At 41.5% G+C, this 20,610-nt stretch overlaps 1 protein-coding gene across 6 annotated transcripts in view; it reads left to right on the top strand.

Annotated features, from left to right (window-relative positions):
- Positions 1 to 20,610, top strand: part of LOC122648677 — a 69,056-nt gene that overhangs the window by 17,394 nt on the left and 31,052 nt on the right. For all 6 annotated transcript variants that reach the window (XM_043841895.1, XM_043841897.1, XM_043841896.1 and 3 more), the window contains 4 exons: positions 18,128 to 18,225; positions 19,199 to 19,254; positions 19,950 to 20,214; positions 20,377 to 20,492. In XM_043841895.1, the coding sequence (XP_043697830.1) occupies positions 18,128 to 18,225; positions 19,199 to 19,254; positions 19,950 to 20,214; positions 20,377 to 20,492 (535 nt within the window). The remainder of the gene's footprint in view (positions 1 to 18,127; positions 18,226 to 19,198; positions 19,255 to 19,949; positions 20,215 to 20,376; positions 20,493 to 20,610) is intronic.

Below are 20,610 nucleotides of genomic sequence, written 5' to 3'. Positions count from 1 at the left end.
TGCCATTTATGTAAGTTAGAGGAGAAAGATGCCGAAGGTAAAGTCTGAGTATGTTTAGGATCGCCATCAAGTAGGTACAATCCACCATGCACTTTACCCGATCCCATCGTCTTCCCCGAGTCCAATTTCTGAAAGACACAGTGAGTGGGAAAAAAAGTCACTTTACAATTCAGAGATTTAGTGATACTGCTAATGGAAAGAAGGTTAGTTGTAAATTTGGGAATATGCAACACAGATGACAGTGTAAGAGAAGGAAAACAACCAATGGATCCTTCTCCTGAGATGGAGGAGAGGGACCCATCAGGAATTTTAACTTTATCTTTACCAGAAGCAGGAGAATATGTATTAAAAAAACTGGAAGAACTTGTCATGTGATCAGTAGCACCAGAGTCTATAATTCATGGAGTGGATGCTACTGATGCACAATGACCAGCAAAGGAAATACCTGTACGGGCAAAGAAGGAACCTGAATTGGCAGCAGACGTAGTAGAGGCAGTAGATGTGTTCAGCATACGACGTAGAGCCTGGAGTTCTTCCTGAGAGAACCCGATGTCAGCAGTGGGAGTTGGAGCTACACTTTCAATGTGATTGGCTTTGTTTTTAAACTTAGCACGACCACGTTTAGCCTCAAAATCAGCTGGCTTCCCATGTAATTTCCAACAATGAGCCTTAGTATGATATGGTTTGTGACAATGCTCACATTTAACAGGTTCTTTGGTAGTAGTAGTAGAAGTAGCAACACTGTCAGCAGAAGCAACAGGAGTGGAACCAGCAGTCTGGAAGGCTGATCTCTCAACTTTGGGAGTAATCATCATGGCAGCCCTGCGTGTCTCTTCACTGTGAACATAAGAAAAGGTCTCCTCTAGAGTAGGGAAAGGAACCCGTCCAAGGACTTGCACCCGAATAAGGTCATAGTCATCATTGAGGCCAGCCAGGAAATCATAGACACGGAATTGGTCTACATAGGTGTGGTAGGCGAGAATATCGATGCGATAGTAGGCTGAAACCGAGCATAGTGATCCAATTGTTGCCATAAACACTTGAGGGTAGCATAATATTTGGTGATAGACATCTCCTTCTGAGTAGTGTTTTGGAGTGTCTTCCTAATTTCATAAACCTGAGCACTACTACTTGAACGATCATAAGTGCCCTTGACAGCTGTCCATATTTGTGTAGCAGTGTCAAGGAGAAGATACTGACTAGAGAGGTCAGTGGCCATAGAGTTTAGAATAAAGGACATTACCATTGCATCACTGGCAGCCCATTTAGTACGAGCAGCACATTCTTTAGTAGGTTGTTTGGTGGTGCCAGTAAGATGGCCAGTGAGTCCCCTTCCAGCCATTGTTAGGGATAATGATCTGGCCCAAATTAAGTAGTTTGTACCATCAAGCTTGATGGCAGCAGCATAAGGGAGAAAATCAGACCTTGTTTGATCTCCTCCAGAAGTAGCAGTAGTCATCTCTGAGTCACCCATGATTCAGCCAAGCAGTAATAAAAAAACACCTGATTCGAGTGTGAATAATGGGTTTTGAAATTGCAGAATTTTCAGCCTGCAGAATGGGCTGAAACTGATGTCGAGTTTCCCTCTAATAGCAGGGAAGATATCTGCCAAAAATTAGCTCTTTCTAATAAGCCAATAAAAAGCCCGAAATTTTTGCCAAATTTAGGAATAAAATCTGATTGCAGAAACCCTGATTGCAGGAAAAAGATGCAGAAAAAAATGCAGAATTGGATCTAAACCAATGCTGCAGTCTTCAAACAAGGACTGGTGCAGACCAATAATAGCAAGAACCAAACTCCATAAGTGCAGAAATCAAACTCCAGTTGAAAAATAGTTCGATCTCCAAGGATGGAAAAAACCTGCCTGCAGAAATAGGTCACACCTCTGTTCTTTGATCTTCAATGAGGTGACATTGAGGGCAGCAACTAAATTTGCATTCTATCACCTCATAGTTGCTGCCCTGATGGAGAGAAAGAGGCTGAGAGTAGTGGAGAGGAAGAAAAAAAGAAAAAACTGGGAAATAAGAGAGAGTAGAGAACCAGACATCGAGAGTGGCTGTTCCTAGATTAGATTAGGCTCTGATACCATGTAAACAGCCTTGGAATTAATGCTTAGATGATCTGATCGATCATCCCAGCCTCATATTTATAATAAAAACAAATTACAGCAAAGATAGGAATCCCCCCCAATCCTATTCCTACTAGGAATTCCCACTATAACTAGGAATCCCAAATAGGAATCATATAGGGGAGAAAAACAGGGAAAAAACAATTAAAAACTAATCAAACTAAAATAAGAAAGGAAAGCCAACTAGGACTAGGTTACCCGTAGTGGGTAACGTAGCCTTATCTCAACAAAAACATAGCAGAAGCAAACAAGCAAAACGGAACTGAAAATTGGACAATAATAGTATAGCCACAAGTTAGGTAGATCTGACATTCTGACCTTTGCTTTTTGACAAAGAAAGATAGAATGATAAACAGGTTAGGAATCCTCTTAAACCTTTGGCTAGGAACCCACCAAAGCCTGTGAAGAGATTCCACTCTTCCACTAAGGAATCCACCAAGTATACTCAGAATCCACCACATAAACGCCACTGAATTCCCAGAGCTAGGTCTGAATCCACGAAATCAAATACAGAATGCTTTGTTTCTTCAAAATTGATGGGATGTCCTGAAGGCCTTACATATATTTATAGCTTCTCCAGAAACTTGTGGTTGGCTGATTGGAGCTCTTACATCATCCAACCACTAGGAAACTCCAATATGACCCATTACATCATCTAGCCAATAGAAAAGCTCTAAACTAACTTAAAGACGTAACAACCAATAAGAAAAAGATTGTAAACTGAGAATGGAATAGAATATTCCTAATCCAAGATACACTTCAAAATAAATAAAAAAAAACAAGAAAATAACTGCTAGAAGATTCCCCTAGTAGATCCCACGGTTGGACTGCTTAAGATAAGTGATGCAGGTCCAAGTTCACGCAGGAAGAAGAAGAGCAGCCTTTGAGCAGCGTTTGATTTTCGTGGAGCCTTTACTTGTTTGTTCTTTTATGTTAGGGTTAAAACAGTCTTTTTATGTTTATACTTTCTTAGTTCCCCCTCCACAATTTTAGAGGGATGGGTGTTTAGTTATGTTAGTTGTTTAAACTTATACTCCTATTTAGAGTATAAGTCTATTATGTTTTATGTCTTGTGATTAGGATTCAGATTAGGAATCCCAACTCCTAATCTGACTAGGATTGCTTTTAAGCTTGATTATTTGTAAGGCCTTTTGGCCACCTCTTTTTATTATAAATAGATAAATCGTGGGAGGCTCCCCCACAACTTTAAACTTCAAAAAATTCTCTGATTTCAGATCTGAAACTGCTGCACTCGAACTGCTGCATCTGCTCCTTCTGTGAGCCTATATCCTTGTGGACTCAAGGTGGTTAAGGGTGGGTTCTCCTGCGACTCGTTGCACTGTGAAGGTCAGGAGGCTTCTTCAAGTATCCAAGCTGCTGCTGCTTCTGCACATTCAAACCTGCAACCAGTAAGTGACATCTGATTTATTATTTCCATTGCTGAACCCTAACCTGCTACTATTTCCCCTGCAAACCCTAGTTCTTCCTTAAGCCCTAAAACTCCTAAACTCTGCCCAGCCCTAACCAACCATCCAAACCTCTCCAAACTTCAACCGAACCCTTCCCCCCACCACTGTGACACTCAGCCTGAAGCACTTGGCCTGTCTCCCCTTAGAAACCCTAGATCCCTTTATTCCCTTCATTCCCAAAACCCAAAACCCTAACCCTAATAATTCTGAAATCCTATTTCCTATTCAAACCTAATTAAAACCTATCCTAATAGACTCCTAAAAACCTGCAGACCATTACCCAATAAAGCCCTAACTCAATCTCCCATTCCTAACCCTAATTTTGCCCTAATTACCCTAATCTGCCCCATTCGGCCAACCCTAACACACAACCTGGTCCTAAGTGAGACTTATTCCACCTAGGCTACATCAAATTGGTATCAAAGCTATGGAAGGACAAGGCAACCTTGTTGTTGATCCACCACGGCCACCCCCACCTGATCCAATGGCTGCAATTCTCGACATGCTCCATAAGATCAGTGATCGGTTACAGATTGTTGAGCAAAGGCCAGCTGTGGCTATTGTAAACAACCCTCTATATGTAGAGGAGGATCGATTACAAGTACATTCTGAAGTTCATGGAACTCTGGGAAGGGATGAAAATCATAGAGATCATCCTAGACGTCACAAGGACCATAGAGATCAGTCTAGACATGACCGAGGTTACAGGGATCGACGTAGGTATGACAAAGATGACTACAGAGAAGACAGGGACAGAACTACTGAAGCACCTCGAAGACCTAACTTTGAGGAACACTTGAGATCCTACTTCACTGGAGATGAAGGCCATAACAAGAGATTTGATACACAGAAGGTCAAGCTCGAACTGAAAGAGTATGATGGGCATGGTGATCCACAGAAATTCTATGACTGGCTTGCTGCCCTAGATGACTATTTTGACTGGTATGATTTGCCTGAAGACCGAAAGATGAGACTGGCACGTACTAAATTAATTGGCTTTGCTCGAGAATGGTGGCGTAAGACAGAGAGGGACATGGAACGTGAAGGCAAAGCACCTACCAACTAGGAGGAAATGAAGTATGATCTGAAAGAGAAGTACTTACCAAGACACTATACAGCTCAGATGCAAGATCAATTCAACTCCCTTCGTCAAGGGAACATGACTGTATCCGAGTACATGCAAAAGTTCGACTCTCTCTCATCTCGTACTGACACCATAGAAAGTGCTACTCAGATGCTATCTCGATTTCGGTTGGGATTGAGATCTGATATCATTAGAGCTATTGGCGTTGTGGATGTTCTGGACATCAAGGACTGCTTTGAGAAGGCATTGATGGCTGAAGACCTATTGAGCACCACTAGAAGGTTTGGCTCCACTGCTGTCGACACCAGAAAATCTTTTCCAGCATCCAAACCAACTAATGGTTACAATAGAGGTAATAACACCACTGCTGGTTCTACACGAACAGCCCCCTACACTGGCAGCTCTTCAAGTGTGGACAAGGGCAAAGCCCCAATGACCACTAGTGAGTCAAATACTTGTTATCACTGCAATGAAAAGGGACATTATGCTAAGGACTGCCTACAAAGACCGAGACTAATCAATGTAGCTGACAAGGAAGAAGACAGCCTTGACGAATTTGATGAACAGGGTATTTATGCATTACCCCCTGAAGATGATGATGATGGGGCTGCCTATTTTGACGACTTGGGTAATGAACTTGACTATACCCGAGGTGTACACGTAGTAGCACGTATATTGAGTGCTGAATCTAAAGGTGAAGATTGGCGACGGCCGCGACGTAGTTGCATCTTCTATACCCGTGTTTGAGTTAAAATAATACCGCAAGCGTACGGGTCAATCGTAGCTACGGGTCGAACACGAGAAGATATACGCCACTCTATTTAATTAACTTAAAAGTAATACAAAGTAGACCAAATTAAAATGTTAAATTAAACTAATTAAACTAATGAAAATTAATGCATCCTAACTCATAAGCATCTAACAAAATTAAGGGATTAAATTGGCGTCCTAACGCATGAGCATCTAACCTATCAAACTAAAGCGAATTGAAAGGAATAATAAAAACGCAGCCACACTTCATAATCACATAAAAAGAAATAAGGGAATAAAAGTGCATCCACATACCACAACCATATAAAAAAATAAAAGAAATAGAGGGAGAAGAAGAAGAAGATAGAGAGAGATAGAGGAAAGGGAAAATGAGATTAAGGGTTTAGAGAATGAGATACCTTGATGTGCTTGAATACTTGAATAAACTCACCATGGCTTCCTCTTCTAAATCTCCATGTCTTGTCATCAACATAGGAACTTAGACTAGGAAGCTTTAAACTATAACTATTACAACCATTAAACTAGACTTATGAAATCAAAACTAAGAACTTGAAATCAAAACTAAGAACTTAAGCCAAAAATAGGAAAAGAAGAGAAAATTTCACTAAGTGAATGAAGTAAAAATTACACTAAAAAACTGAATTAAAATTGAACTAGAAACTAACTAAAAACTGAACTAAAAACTAACTTCTTACAACCCAAAGGGCAAGGGGGTATTTATAGGGGGAGAGAAGAGAAGGGAGAAGAGGGAAGTGTAGGAGAAATATTCCTAAGAAAGAGAGATATTCTCTTCTCCTTCCTCTTTTACAATGCCTTGAATCCTAAGAAAAAGAAAAAAATAGAAAGAAGAAGAAGAGAAGATTGTTTACATAGACCTTCTATTTCTAGAAAAGTAAACTTCCAATTCTAACAAGTGCTTCCTTTTCTTTGTAGATATCTTCTCCAAGCAATAAAATCAAAGCATCTTTGATTTTTCAACTTTCCATAGGTGAGAGAATATTTTTCAAAATAAGTCTATCCCAAGTAGAATTCGAAGTGCCCTTGAGAAGTTGGAGGAGAGAGAGAGTAAGGGTGATGACTAGGATTCCTTCAAGAATAAATAAAATACCCATTCTGTCTTTCAGGAAACGTGGAGCATGGGGTGCTTATATAGGCCTCACCATTGTGTTCCTTAGAAAAATCACCCAAAATAGACCCAAATTTCGTCCAATTTGGAGTTCGGAGCCCAAGATATCTCAAGTTGAAGTTGGACTGTCCGAGCCCTCCAAATGGAATCTTTCGGTACAAGAAATGTAACTTCTAATAATTTTGTTAAGGCCCCTGCAATCTGAACTTTCGCTTCACTTTGTCCCCAACCCGTGTCAATAATTACAAATAAACCCCTATAGACCATTTTCGTGTTTCGTTACCGAAGCGGCCGTAACTTCTTCGTTTCAACTCGAATCATGTGCCGTTTAAACCGTTGTGAAGCTGACTCGATGGGCTACGCATCCAAGCCATTAACACCTTTAAACACCTTAAAAACATTTCCTTAGCATCATCTCCTCCATTTTCACAAGAATTCACCTAAAACCTGAAAAGCACAAGAAAGCACCGAGTAACTCTGTCCAATATGGTAAAATGTATGTTTTATGCCCTAAGATTTCACACATAAATGTGCTCATCAACCCGCTTGCGAGCAGGTGATTGCACTACCCAGATAATTGTTGATAGTGGTAGCTGCGTTAATGTTGTGTCTGAAGATCTTGTGAAGAAGGCGAATCTGAAATTTGAGAAGCACCCGATGCCCTACAAAGTCTCCTTATTGAATGGGAATAAGCTTGATGTGAACAAGCAATGCTATGTTCCCTTACAAGCCCAAAAATATTCAGAGGAAATTTGGTGTGATATCATTCCGATGAGAATGACTGATGTTCTACTAGGGAGACCGTGGCTTTATGACAATAATGTTGCTCTCCTAGGAAGAAAAAACCTCTGTGTGTTTCAACATAAAGGAGAAGAGGTCAAGTGGTACCCACTTAATTTGCTTGCAGAAGTATGGAAACGTTGTGTCATGCGCCCTAATCAAAAGGGGACAGAATCTGAAAATAAATTGCTAGCTGTTCCACAAAGGGAATTTGAACAAATCAGTCATGATTCGGGACTGGTTCTTGCCTTGGTGACTTTAAGAGGTTGTTGCCCCATCCGAACAGAAGTTTACACAACCCATCAAGGATCTATTGCAGGATTTTTCAGATGTAGTACCCGAAGAACTGCCCAATGAGCTACCTCTACTCAGAGACATTCAACATGCCATTGACTTGGTACCTGGTGCTATGTTACCAAATCTGGCCGCCTACAGGATGAACTCCTCTGAGCATGAAAAGCTTAATAAACAAGTTGGAGAGCTTCTCAAGAAGGGGTTTATTGACGAAAGCATAAACCCTTGTGCTGTTCCAGCCTTGTTGACACCAAAGAAGGATGGTTCGTGGTGCATGTGTGTGGACAGCCAAGCTATCAACAAGATCACCATCAAGTATAGGTTCCCAATTCCTAGGCTTGATGACATGCTACACATGCTGTCCGGTTCTAAGATCTTCTCCAAGATTGACCTCCACAGTGGATACCATCAGATCTGCATACGGCCTAGAGACGAATGGAAGACAGCCTTCAAGACCAAAGATGGATTATTCGAGTGGAAGGTCATGCCCTTTGGCCTGACGAATGCGCCTAGCACCTTCATGAGAGTCATGACCCAGGTACTTTGTTCCTTCTGGTTGTTTATTTTGATGATATTTTGGTGTACAGTAAAGACCCAGATGAGCACATAGACCACCTGAAACAAGTTCTCAGAGTACTCCGGCAAGAGAAGTTGTTTATCAATTTAAAGAAATGTTCCTTCATGCTGCCCAAGGTTGTTTTCCTTGGTTTTATAATTTCTTCAAAGGGTGTTGAAGCTGCTCCGGAAAAGGTCTGAAGCGTTGTTGAATGGCCTACTTCGAAGACATTTACTGAAGTGCGAAGCTTCCACGGTTTGGCTTCTTTTTACAGGCGATTCATTCGCAATTTCAGTGCCATCATGGCACCCATAACCGAATGCACCAAACAGAACAAGGGTCCGTTCGCATGGACAGCATCCGCTCAAAAGGCCTTCCAAGTGATTAAGAAGAAGATGACTGAAGCTCCAGTGCTACGCCTGCCCAACTTTGACCATATTTTCGAAGTTGCTACTGATGCTTCCCATGTTGGTCTAGGCGGAGTTCTTATGCAGAATGGGCACCCTATTGCATTCTACAGTGAGAAACTCAATGATGCCAAGACTCGGTACTCTACTTATGATATAGAGCTTTATGTTGTTGTTCGAGTCTTGCGGCATTGGAGACACTACCTTATTGGCAAAGAGTTCATCCTGTACACTCGATCATGAGGCACTCAAGCACCTCCACTCACAGAAGTCCATTAGCACCAGGCATGGTAAATGGGTTGTATATTTACAGGATTTCAACTTTGCCCTCAAATACAAGTCAGGAAAGGAAAATACAGTGGCTGATGCACTGAGTAGAAAAGTCCTGACCTTGAACACTTTCTCAGCCCATGCACTTAGCATCGAGCAAATCAGAGACGAGTATGCTAGTGACAAGGACTTTCAAGTCCTATATGCTGATTTGAAGCAGGGTGGACAGCACCCTAAGTACTCATTACATGATGGTTACTTGTTCTTAGGAACCCGGCTGTGCATTCCCGATTCGTCCTTACGACACCACATTATCCGGGAGTTACATGGAGGGGGTTTAGGAGGACACTTTGGGAAAGATAAAACCATCTTACAGGTGACTGATCGGTACTATTGGCCTCACTTGGCCAAGGATGTAGAGCATGTAATCAAGCAGTGCCGAGTTTGCCAGCTAGCTAAAGGTACCAAGCAAAACACGGGCCTCAATTCGCCATTGTTGATCCCTCACTAGCCATGGGTTGATCTCAGTATGGATTTCGTACTTGGTCTTCCCCCTACTAAAGAAAGATTTGACTCCATCATGGTGGTGGTTGACAAATTCACCAAGATGGCTCACTTCATTCCTTGTCGAAGAACACTTGATGCTTCCCACATTGCCAAGCTATTCTTCAAGGAGATTGTTCGCATCCATGGGTTACCCAGTACCATTGTATCCGATCGTGACGTGAAGTTTATGAGTTATTTCTGGAAGATTCTATGGCTGAAGACAAATACCAAGCTTTTGTTCTCTACTGCATTCCATCCCCAGACTGACGGACAGACAGAGGTAGTCAACAGGAGCCTTGGCAATTTGCTGCGGTGTTTGGTCCGAGATTATGAGAAGACGTGGCCCTCTATCCTTGACACTGCTGAGTTTGCATACAACAGCTCCGTGAACAGGACCACCGGTCGTACTCCTTTCGAGATTCTCCTTGGGATATAACCCCGCCACCCGATTGATCTCATTCCCTTACCCCCTAAAGCTTGGGTAAGTGTTGAAGCTGATGAGTTCATTCGTCATATCACCGATATGCATGCAGATGTTCAGCGCAAAATTGCACTCAGTTATGATAACTACAAGTCCACTGCCGACAAGCATCGCCGGTTCGTTGAGTTCAAGCCAGGAGACATGGTCATGGTCCGGGTGAATCCAAAGAGACACCAACCGGGTGTCAACCGTAAGCTCCATCCAAAGAAGATGGGTCCATACAAGGTGCTGAAACGTATTGGATCTAATGCTTATGTTCTAGAGTTGCCTGCTGATATGGGCATAAGCAATGTTTTCAACGTGGCTGATCTATACTTGTATAAGGGGCATCATTCAGATGATGGCGATTCAGAGCACATGTTGCGGCTGCCCCAACTGAAGCCACCTCCAGAAGATGTGATTGAAGAAGTTCTAGATGATATGCACAAGATGACTCGTCAAGGCGCCGGTTATCACTCTTTCCTTGTCAAGTGGAAAGGTCGACCACCCCAGGACAGCACTTGGATACATGCTGATGATTTCAAGAGGCTCGATCCGGAGTTATATGATCGCTACATGGCCTTCACCCATTCATCGGAGATGAATGTTTCTAAGCCGGGGAGAGCTGATGCAGGTCCAAGTTCACGCAGGAAGAAGAAGAGCAGCCTTTGAGCAGCCTTTGATTTTCGTGGAGCCTTTACTTGTTTGTTCTTTTATGTTAAGAGTTAAAACAGTCTTTTTATGTTTATACTTTCTTAGTTCCCCCTCCACGATTTTAGAGGGATGGATGTTTAGTTATGTTAGTTGTTTAAACTTATACTCCTATTTAGAGTATAAGTCTATTATGTTTTATGTCTTGTGATTAGGATTCAGATTAGGAATCCCAACTCCTAATCTGACTAGGATTGCTTTTAAGCTTGATTATTTGTAAGGCCTTTTGGCCACCTCTTTTTATTATGAATAGATAAATCGTGGGAGGCTCCCCCACAACTTTAAACTTCAAAAAATTCTCTGATTTCAGATCTGAAACTGCTGCACTCGAACTGCTACATCTGCTCCTTCTGCGAGCCTATATCCTTGTGGACTCAAGGTGGTTAAGGGTGGGTTCTCCTGCGACACCTTGCACTGTGAAGGTCAGGAGGCTTCTTCAAATATCCAAGCTGCTGCTGCTTCTGCACATTCAGACCTGCAACCAGTAAGTGACATCTGATTTATTATTTCCATTGCTGAACCCTAACCTGCTACTATTTTCCCTGCAAGCCCTTGTTCTTCCTTAAGCCCTAAAACTCCTAAACTCTGCCCAGCCCTAACCAACCATCCAAACCTCTCCAAACTTCAACCGAACCCTTCCCCCCACCACTGTGACACTCAGCCAGAAGCACTTGGCCTGTCTCCCCTTAGAAACCCTAGATCCCTTTACTCCCTTCATTCCCAAAACCCAAAACCCTAACCCTAATAATTCTGAAATCCTATTTCCTATTCAAACCTAATTAAAACCTATCCTAATAGACTCCTAAAAACCTGCAGACCATTACCCAATAAAGCCCTAACTCAATCTCCCATTCCTAACCCTAATTTTGCCCTAATTACCCTAATCTGCCCCATTCGGCCAATCCTAACACACAACCTGGTCCTAAGTGAGACTTATTCCACCTAGGCTACATCAATAAGATTCCTGTTGTAATCTGGAATCTTATCTCAAAACAGAATCTGAACATGAACAATAAGCACAGGCTTTTATGACAGCTATAAGTGGGTGTCTAATGGTGGCCATGCTGTCTGTCACTCTTGCAGCGTGCTGTCATTCTGGCTGTGGTGGCTGTGATGTCACAGTCAGATTTTGAAGTCTGATTTCTGCTTTTGGAACCTTGATTCTGCCTCAGCATGTCCCCACAACTCTGGTTGTCTCGATACAGAGGCTTTTGTATCGAGTTGTATCAGCTGGCTCAGGTTGTCTTGACTAATGCAGGTCAATACAACCTCATACATTACCCCTTCCATTTTTTTCTTTACGTTTTGTCTCTGTATCATATCTAAAATCCAAAATCTGATACGTCAGACCGATATGGTGGATATGTATCGATACTTAATACCTTGTGTTAAGTTCTAGGGGTATTTTAGTCAGTTTCAGCCTCTAAGGCTATTCTTGGTTCTGTTTTTTCTTGTTTTGGTAGAGGTAATGGGTACAGGGGTATTAATGTCTTTGTATCCTCTTTATTTTCTAGTGAAAGGTTATTATTAATATATGGGAAGAGACTGCGGGAGAGATATTCAACTCTCTTGCCGCAGGCTGTCCCCCCTTCTTGAATAGTTTGCTTCTCTTCTCTCCCTCTTTCTCTCTAACCTGATTACAGGATCCTGGTATTGTAACATGGTATCAGAGCTCCTGTAATCAGGTCTGCGATTTTTGTTATTCTTCTTCTCTGGTTTTTCCCTTCGGTTTCTCACCTTGTGGTGTGCAGCCACCTACTGCTGCATCTATAATGAATAAACACTCCTTTTCTCATCAATGGAGTGTCCTGCACCTGATTCCTTACATATCTAATGCTGCTGCTCTGAAGACTCCATCAATTTCAAGCACAATTCTGATGTATCAATTTTACAAGGATGGCTGATAAAGTCGATTTTCATGTTCTGCATACTCTGGTGATTTCTATCTGAAGATTATGGATTTTTGGCTTGTGGTTGCTGCTGGTTATTAATTCTGCTTCAGTCTTTGATGTCTCTACATTACATCTACATCGATTTGGCCGCTTCACCAAAACCCTGACAACTCGATCTCTTACTGGTTGGTTCTTTGTTATGTTTTTTTAATTATTGGTAAAGCCCTTCCTACTGCTGGGTGTGTGTTCTAGCCCTATTTGGTGATCTTGCTCTGCTCTTTTATACTGCCGGTTGTGTTTTCCAGCCATACTTGGTCACATAGTTGTCAAGGCGTTGCCTAGGCGTCCAGGCGCTTTGGTCAACTTGGGTGTCTTTGTCTCCTACTTGGTGTCGATTTGCTTTTTTATCCTCTCCACCGTCTTGGGTCGCCTAACCGCCGTGACAACTATGCTTGGTCACTCTACCTGCTCAATCGATTTCTCGGTTTTCTAGAACCCTGATTGTTATTGATTTTTTTTTTTTTTGGCCTTTTTTTTTTGTGTGTCATGGCTGACACCAAGACTATTACAGACTCAGTCAATGTCCAAATCACATTCATTAAGCTCAAAGGGAGCTCCAATTACTTGCAATGGGCTCAGGCTGTTAAGGTTTATATTATGGCTAAGGATAAGCTCTGGTTTATTACTGCTGATCCTCCTGCATCAGATTCTAAAGACTATAATGAGTGGGTCAAGGACAGTGCTATTATTCTGATTGGGTTGTGGAGCAGTATGGAACCAGACATTGCTGCCAATATGATGTTCCATACTACTGCAAAGGGGGTGTGGGAGGATTTGAAAGAAACATATTCTCAGGAGAAGAATATGACTCGTATCTCTGGCATGTATGAAAAGTTATTTCAATTTTATCAATCGGACAAGTCTCTACAAGAATACTATAGTACTTTCAAGGGTATGGTTGAAGAGTTGAATATGTTTCAGCCCCTTACTACAGATATTGAGAAGCTTAAAGCTCAACGGAACGAATTCTTTGTCTCCAAGTTCCTTGCTGGTCTGAATTCTAACTTGAAGGCTGTGAAGGGTCATTTGCTTGCTGGTGAATTAGTTCCTACTCTGAATGACACCTATTTCAGACTCCAACGTATTTCATCCCCTGCCAAATCAGATTCTTCCACTAAAGAGAACTCCGCTTTCATTGCTGGTCGTGGCTGTGGTTCAAGGGGTGGTTGTGGTTCTGGTGGACAGCTGCCTGATCGTTCTAGTAGACATTGTTCTTATTGTGGCAAGTCTAATCAGACGATTGAGACTTGTTGGGCCACGCATGGGAAGCCAGAGTGGGCTCAACAGTTGGCCAATCATGCAGTGTCTGATGATGGTTCTGATATGGTGACTCCTGGTGCTATTAAACCTGGTCCGTCTTTGGGTGATTCATCCTCCAATCTTCGTGAAGAGGTTCATCAATTGATGCGCCGTTTACAGAGTCTTGAGACATCTGCTTCTACATCTACTGGTGCTTCCAATTCTGCTACCACTTTAGCTCATGCAGGTACATCTGCCTTTCTTACAACTGCTTTCACACCCTAGATTATTGATTCGGGGACTTCCACCCATATGACTGGTAAGTTATCATTGTTTCATTCTTTTTCTTCTAATTCCCACTCTACACCTGTCATGCTTACCAATGGAACCTCTACACCAGTTACTGGCCATGGTACAGTCCCTCTTAGTCCTAACATCACTCTTTCCTCTGTGTTGCATGTTCCACAATTTCCATTAAGCCTTCTTTCTGTTAGCCAGCTAACTAAGTCTCTTAACTGCTCAGTAACATTTTTTTCCTTCTCATTGTGTTTTTCAGGATCTTCACACAAGGAAGACGATTGGTGGAGGGTGTGAGAAATATGGACTGTATTACCTCTACTCTGCTGTTACTACCTCTGTTGGTGGGGTGTCTCCTTTCTCGTGGCATTGTCGGTTAGGTCATTTGTCTTTGTCTAGGTTAAAACTTTTGTTTCCTCAGTTGCGAGTTGGGAAAGCAGCATCGTGCTTCTTTTCCCTGTCAACCCATGCTCCGTAGTTCATCTTTATTTTCTTTAGTTCATTCAAATATTTGGGGTCCTTGTCGTGCAAGTAATAGGAATGGTTTTCAATATTTTGTCACGTTTGTCAACGATCATTCTCATCTTACCTGGTTGTACCTCTTGAAGGATTTTTCTGAGTTTTTATCTTATTTCTAAGTTTTTATAATAAAATAAAGACTCGATTTGGTATTCCTATTAAAGTTTTTCGTTCTGATAATGCTTTGGAATATGTTCAAAATGAAATTTCTTCTTTTCGTGCTACTTATGGGATGATTCATCAGACTTCTTGTTCTTATACTCCACAACAAAATGGAGTAGCGGAACGGGAAAATAGACATTTACTTGAAGTAGCCCGTGCCATTATGTTACATATGCATACTCCCAAACAATTTTGGTGTGATGCAGTCCTCACTGTGTGTTTCTTGATTAATCGTATGCCATCTTTTGTGCTTGCCGATAAGTCCCCATTTTTTATTGTGTTTACTAGATTGCCGACTTTCACTTTACCTCCTCGGGTTTTTGGTTGTGTGCTTGCTTGCCACGTAAGTCAAAACAGCTCGAAAGGACCAATTCCAGGCCCCGGGGATGGAAGGTAGGTTGTTCAAGCTCTCAAGTGGCAACCTAATCGACTTTTTCACTTTATTTAATGGAGTGAAGGACTGGTCCTTCTCTTGCCTTTGTCCATAATTTACATTCCCCAGATGATAAGTTGGCCCCTAGGTCTACTAAATGTGTTTTTCTGGGTTATTCTCGTACTCAGAAAGGGTACCGATGTTATGATCCGGGTACCCGGAAGCAGTTCATCAGTGCTGATGTGACCTTCTTTGAAGGCACTTCCTATTTTTCTAATCAGCCCACCTTGTCTGGAGACACGTGGACTGATTCTGACCCACCTCCCGTTCCTTCCGTTATTCCTATCCCTACACCACCACTACAGGTATATCAGTGCAAGAAGAAAGTGGGGCAGTCCAGTACGGAAGTTTCTGCTCCAACTCCATCACTGCCTGCACCAATCTCGACCTCTGATGCAGATCCTAGTCCTTGTTCTGTCTGATGACCTACCGATTGCTATTCGTAAGGGTACACGCTTGTGCACTCAAAAATCATTGGTTGTGTATCCAATTAACAAGTTTGTCTTCTTGTCCCATCTTCCATCTTCCTATCACAGTTTTGCTTTATCCTTGTCTAAGCTTAGCATTCCCAGGAATCATACTGAAGCTTTTATTGTCCCTGGATGGAAAGCTGCCATGGATATGGAGATAGATGCTCTCTTGACTCATAATACTTGGAGCCTAGTGGATTTACCACCTTCTTAGGACCTGGTAAAGTATCGGTGGGTGTATACTGTTAAATACCACTCTGATGGTTCTGTTGAGCGGTTGAAAGCCCGTTTGGTTGCCAAAGGGTACACCTAGACTTACGGGATTGATTATTTTGAGACTTTTTCACCAATCGCTCGGTTGAATTATGTTCGTCTTATTATCTCCTTGGTAGTTAATTTTGATTGGCCATTGTTTCAGTTGGACATTAAAAATGCCTTTCTCTAAGGTGACTTACTCGAAGAGGTCTTTATGGAGCAACCTCCAGGGTATGTTGCTCAGGGGGAGAATGGTGGATGTGTGTGCAGGTTGCATAAGGCAATGTATAGATTAAAACAGTCTCCTCGGGCTTGGTTCGAAAAGTTTAGTGCCACTGTGACCAAGGTTGGCTTTTCTCAGTGTTATTCAGATCACTCAGTATTTGTTCGTCTCCAAGGAGAGAAGTTAGTTGTATTGGTGGTCTATGTGGATGATATCATTGTCTCTGGTAATGATGAGGTTGGTATTGCTGACGTAAAAGAGTACTTGCAGCAGCACTTTCGGACCAAGGACTTAGGTCAACTCCACTATTTCCTTGGGATTGAAGTTATCAGAAGCAAAAAGAGTATCCACCTTTCTTAAAGGAAATACGTTTTGGATCTTTTATCTGAAACTGGTATGCTTGCTTCAAAGCCGGTGGACATTCCTATGGACCCTCATCAGAAATTTAGAGTTAATGATGGTGAACTTCTCAAGTATGTGCATTCTTACAGAAGCCTAATTAGGAATTTGATTTATCTGACCGTCACAAGGCCAGACATATCCTTTGTTGTTGGAGTTCTTAGTTAGTTCATGCAATCTCCTCATAAAGCACATTGTGATGCTGCTGTTCGGATCCTTCAATACTTGAAGGGTGCTCCTGGTAAAGGGCTTATTTATCGTCCCAACAGACATATGGAGTTAGTAGCGTTCTCTGATGCAGATTGGGAAGGATTGGCTAGTAATCGTCGTTCTACTATAGGATATTGTACTTTTGTTGGGGGTAACCTGGTTACATGGCATAGTAAGAAATAGACTACCATTGCCAGGTCTAGTGCTGAGGCAGAATACAAAGCTATGGCTCATACTACTGTTGAACTGATGTGGGCTCGGTCTTTGCTTCTTGAGATGGATTTTTCTGTGCCAACACCTATGAAGATGTATAGTGACAACCAAGCAGCTGTCTACATTGCTAATAATCTTGTTTTTCATGAGAGGACCAAGCATATTGAAGTGGATTGTCACTTTATTCGGCATGTAGTCTTAAAGAAGCTAATCAAGACTCCTTTTATTCCTTCGTCTGATCAGCTTGCTGACATGTTCACAAAGTCTTTGTTTGCTCCTAGTTTTCGTTCTTTTTTTTAACAAGCTGAGCATGGGTGATATATATACTCCAGCTTGAGGGGGAGTGTTAAGTTCTAGGGGTATTTTAGTCAGTTTCAGCCTCTAAGGCTATTCTCGGTTTTGTTTTTTCTTGTTGCAGTAGAGGTCATGGGTACATGGGTATTAATGTCTTTATATCCTCTTTATTTTCTAGTGAAGGGTTATTATTATTATGAGGGGAGAGACTGCGGGAGAGATATTCAACTCTCTTGCCGCAGGCTGTCCCCCCTTCTTGGATGGTTTGCTTCTCCTCTTCTCTCCCTCTTTCTCTCTTCTTTCTTCTTTCTCTATAACCTGATTACAGGATCCTGGTATTGTAACACCTTGAAAATAAACCATTAAATTCTTCGAGTCCCAAGAGGGCGCACGGGACTACGAGGGGGTGTATGGATATACATGGAAGGGTATCCTATTACATTAGAGATATATGATTGAATTCGAGTCTGAAATTTGACAAGTGGTCTATTCAGACCATTAAATGTCCAATGATCGAATTTTCCACATCACTCTTACACTTGTCAAAACTAGGTGTGCATGTTAAGGAAATTCCATCCTAAATGGCAGTGGTCTGTTCAGACCATTCCCTACTAGATGTCCAATGGTCACATTTTCCACGTCACTCTTACACGTGGCAAAACTTGGTGTGCCCGTTAAAGAGATTCCATCTTAAACGTCCATGTTCAAAACTTCCTGCATTTTTATAATTTGAATCCAATGCATTTTTACTCATGGTAATTGCTCTTAACTTTATGGTCTTTTTGTTTTTCTGTAGTATGGTAAACCTTCATTTGATTTGCTATGGACTGGATCTTATTCTTCATTATATCCTATGCAGTGCACCATTGACATCTACTCCTGTATGGGCACGTGACTTCAGCTCGTCTGAGGAACTCATTACTGAATTTTGTAGGGAATGCAGAATTGTTCGTAAAGGTAACCTCGTTACTGTAACTTGTGGTAGCTGTAAGCTTTTCCAGTAATTCGGTGCTTTCACAAACCTTACGACCTGGGTACCCAAATGTGGTTTATTTTCTGCCGGGCCTAAACAACCTAATAACCGATCTAACTGTTTGCTACTGTTTCACCTAAAAGCTCGAACTGTTAGGGAAGGGCAGCATCAATGTATACATCAACACTCCCCCACATGTGCGGGCCAAGATCCCATGGTCCTTGCACGTGGAGCTCATGTGGCATTTCCTTCACACGGCACCAAGGGAGAAGGAATCTCGGGAAAACTCTTCCAATGCATTTCCCAGGAGTTGAACACTTGACCTCCTCCCTGCTCTGATACCATGTTCGCAACCGTTTCACCTAAAAGCTCTAACTGTTAGGGATGGACAGCATCAATGTATACATCAACGCTGACTGTTGGCTGTTTGGACTGTTTGACCGTCAATCGACTCCCCAGGTTAAGCATTTGGATGATTCTCACCATCTCGCATGAACAAATGTCCCTGGATCTTAATGATTTGAGGGCAAGAGCTGTTGAATGTTAATGGACTGTCCAGTTTGAATTGTTTGGACTATTCTGACCATTCAGTCTGAATGGTTTGGCCAATAGACCGTACTCCACAATATAAGTAATATGTAAAGATATTGAATTAAGCACATATTAGAACAGAGTCAAACCGAAGAACTCTTCATCAAGGTGCAGTAACCCCAACCTCTAGACTGAACTTGACCTGGTGTTATAAAGTGCCTTTCATATGATATAGTTTTTCCTGTTCTCTTTAACCATCCAGGCTATTCGGGTCTGGTGGTTGAATTGTTAGAAACCGGCTACTGTTAGAACGGGTGGTTGCGGTCCAGTTAGAAACATTGTTCATACTTCCTGATGAACTTCATCTCTGGATACGTTTTGTATTTGGTGTCAGAAACAATTATGAAATGGTTGTATTCTTGATAGGTTTGGCTGGTGATTTGAAGAAGGCAATGAAAGATGGAAAACCCATTATAATTGAGGTACGGTTACTACTCTAGTTTTTGTCACTTGGAGGTGCTTACATTTTATGATATCCTCATTAGTTCATATTTACCACTATTTCAGTTTTTGATGTGTTCTTTTTATTTCATAAGACTCCTTCCCCCAAACCTCCACACACATCCCCCCCCCCCCCCCAAAAAAAAGAAGAAGCAAATAGAGTTAAGCTTCTATATGCTATTATTTAGTAAGGAGATTGTACAGACACATCGGTTGGATTTATTTGAACAATTTGGTCTAGACTGGGTTCAATATAAAATGAACAGTGAATATTATAGACTTATTGCATTGATTTGGTAAAAAATTTTACATCCAGTGCCTAACAAACAAGCATGAAATTATGGTGTATGCTTAAAATAGTTTTTATTTTATCATTTGTTTGTTTCTTTCCCTGATGGAATGGGGAAATTTGATTATCTGATTCCACTGATGAAGCTACCATGAAGGATGAAGGATTATGAATTTGTATATTTTTTTGACAAAACTAGAGTCGGATGTTACTGATATTTTCTTTCAATTTTTTTCTATATAGTCCACTCTTATAGATGCTGCTGAGGCATGGTTAAATTTCCACTAGAATTCCATTAAGGGTTGTGCATTAGTTGAGTTGGGTTCTTTGCTTTGCTATGTATACTTACTGAAGGATTTTAAGCTCATTCTTGTCCTAGTATGGCAGGGGATACATTTGGATCCAAGTATATATTTAATGAATGATGAGAATAGAGAATCAAACAAAGTTCCTACAAAAAAAGAAGAGTCCAAATCTGCGCCTGTTAGTAGAGAAAAGGAATACAATTCAAAAAGTGCTTGTGGAAGTCACAGTGGGAGTACCAATCCTGCAAATGTTGGCCAAGAAGTAGCTGTATCAACTGACCAGATGACAGAAGTTTCAGAGTACCTGAGATCTCTTGCCTTAAGAGGAAAAGCTCCTGAAAACCAAGGTATAAGTCACTTTAGATTACAATGACATTTTATATTGCTTTTTCATATATATATATATATATATATATATATACATATACTGTGTGTGGATGTAGGGAAATGAGTAGAGACTGCAAAAAAGAATAGTGCTTCTTTTTCTTCAAGATTCTATGGTCCTGCAGGTGAAACTGCCAAAGATTCAGAGATAAGGACCAATCATTCTACGAAGAAGGAGAAGTCTGCTCCTGAACCTATAATTATACCTGTTGCTCTGAAGATGGCTGAGTTTGATCACAAGGTATATCTAATTTTCTGCTCCTCATTTTCTTTTTTCATGGAAGTTACTTTGCCTTCTGCAATCATCATTTCCATAATATATTGTTTTGTAACAAATTTGGTCTTTCGCATGCTGAAAT

Source organism: Telopea speciosissima, chromosome 1 (assembly GCF_018873765.1).
Source record: "Telopea speciosissima isolate NSW1024214 ecotype Mountain lineage chromosome 1, Tspe_v1, whole genome shotgun sequence".
NCBI lineage: Eukaryota > Viridiplantae > Streptophyta > Magnoliopsida > Proteales > Proteaceae > Telopea > Telopea speciosissima.
Note: the sequence above shows the minus strand (reverse complement) of the source record. Positions and strands in the feature narration are given on the sequence as shown.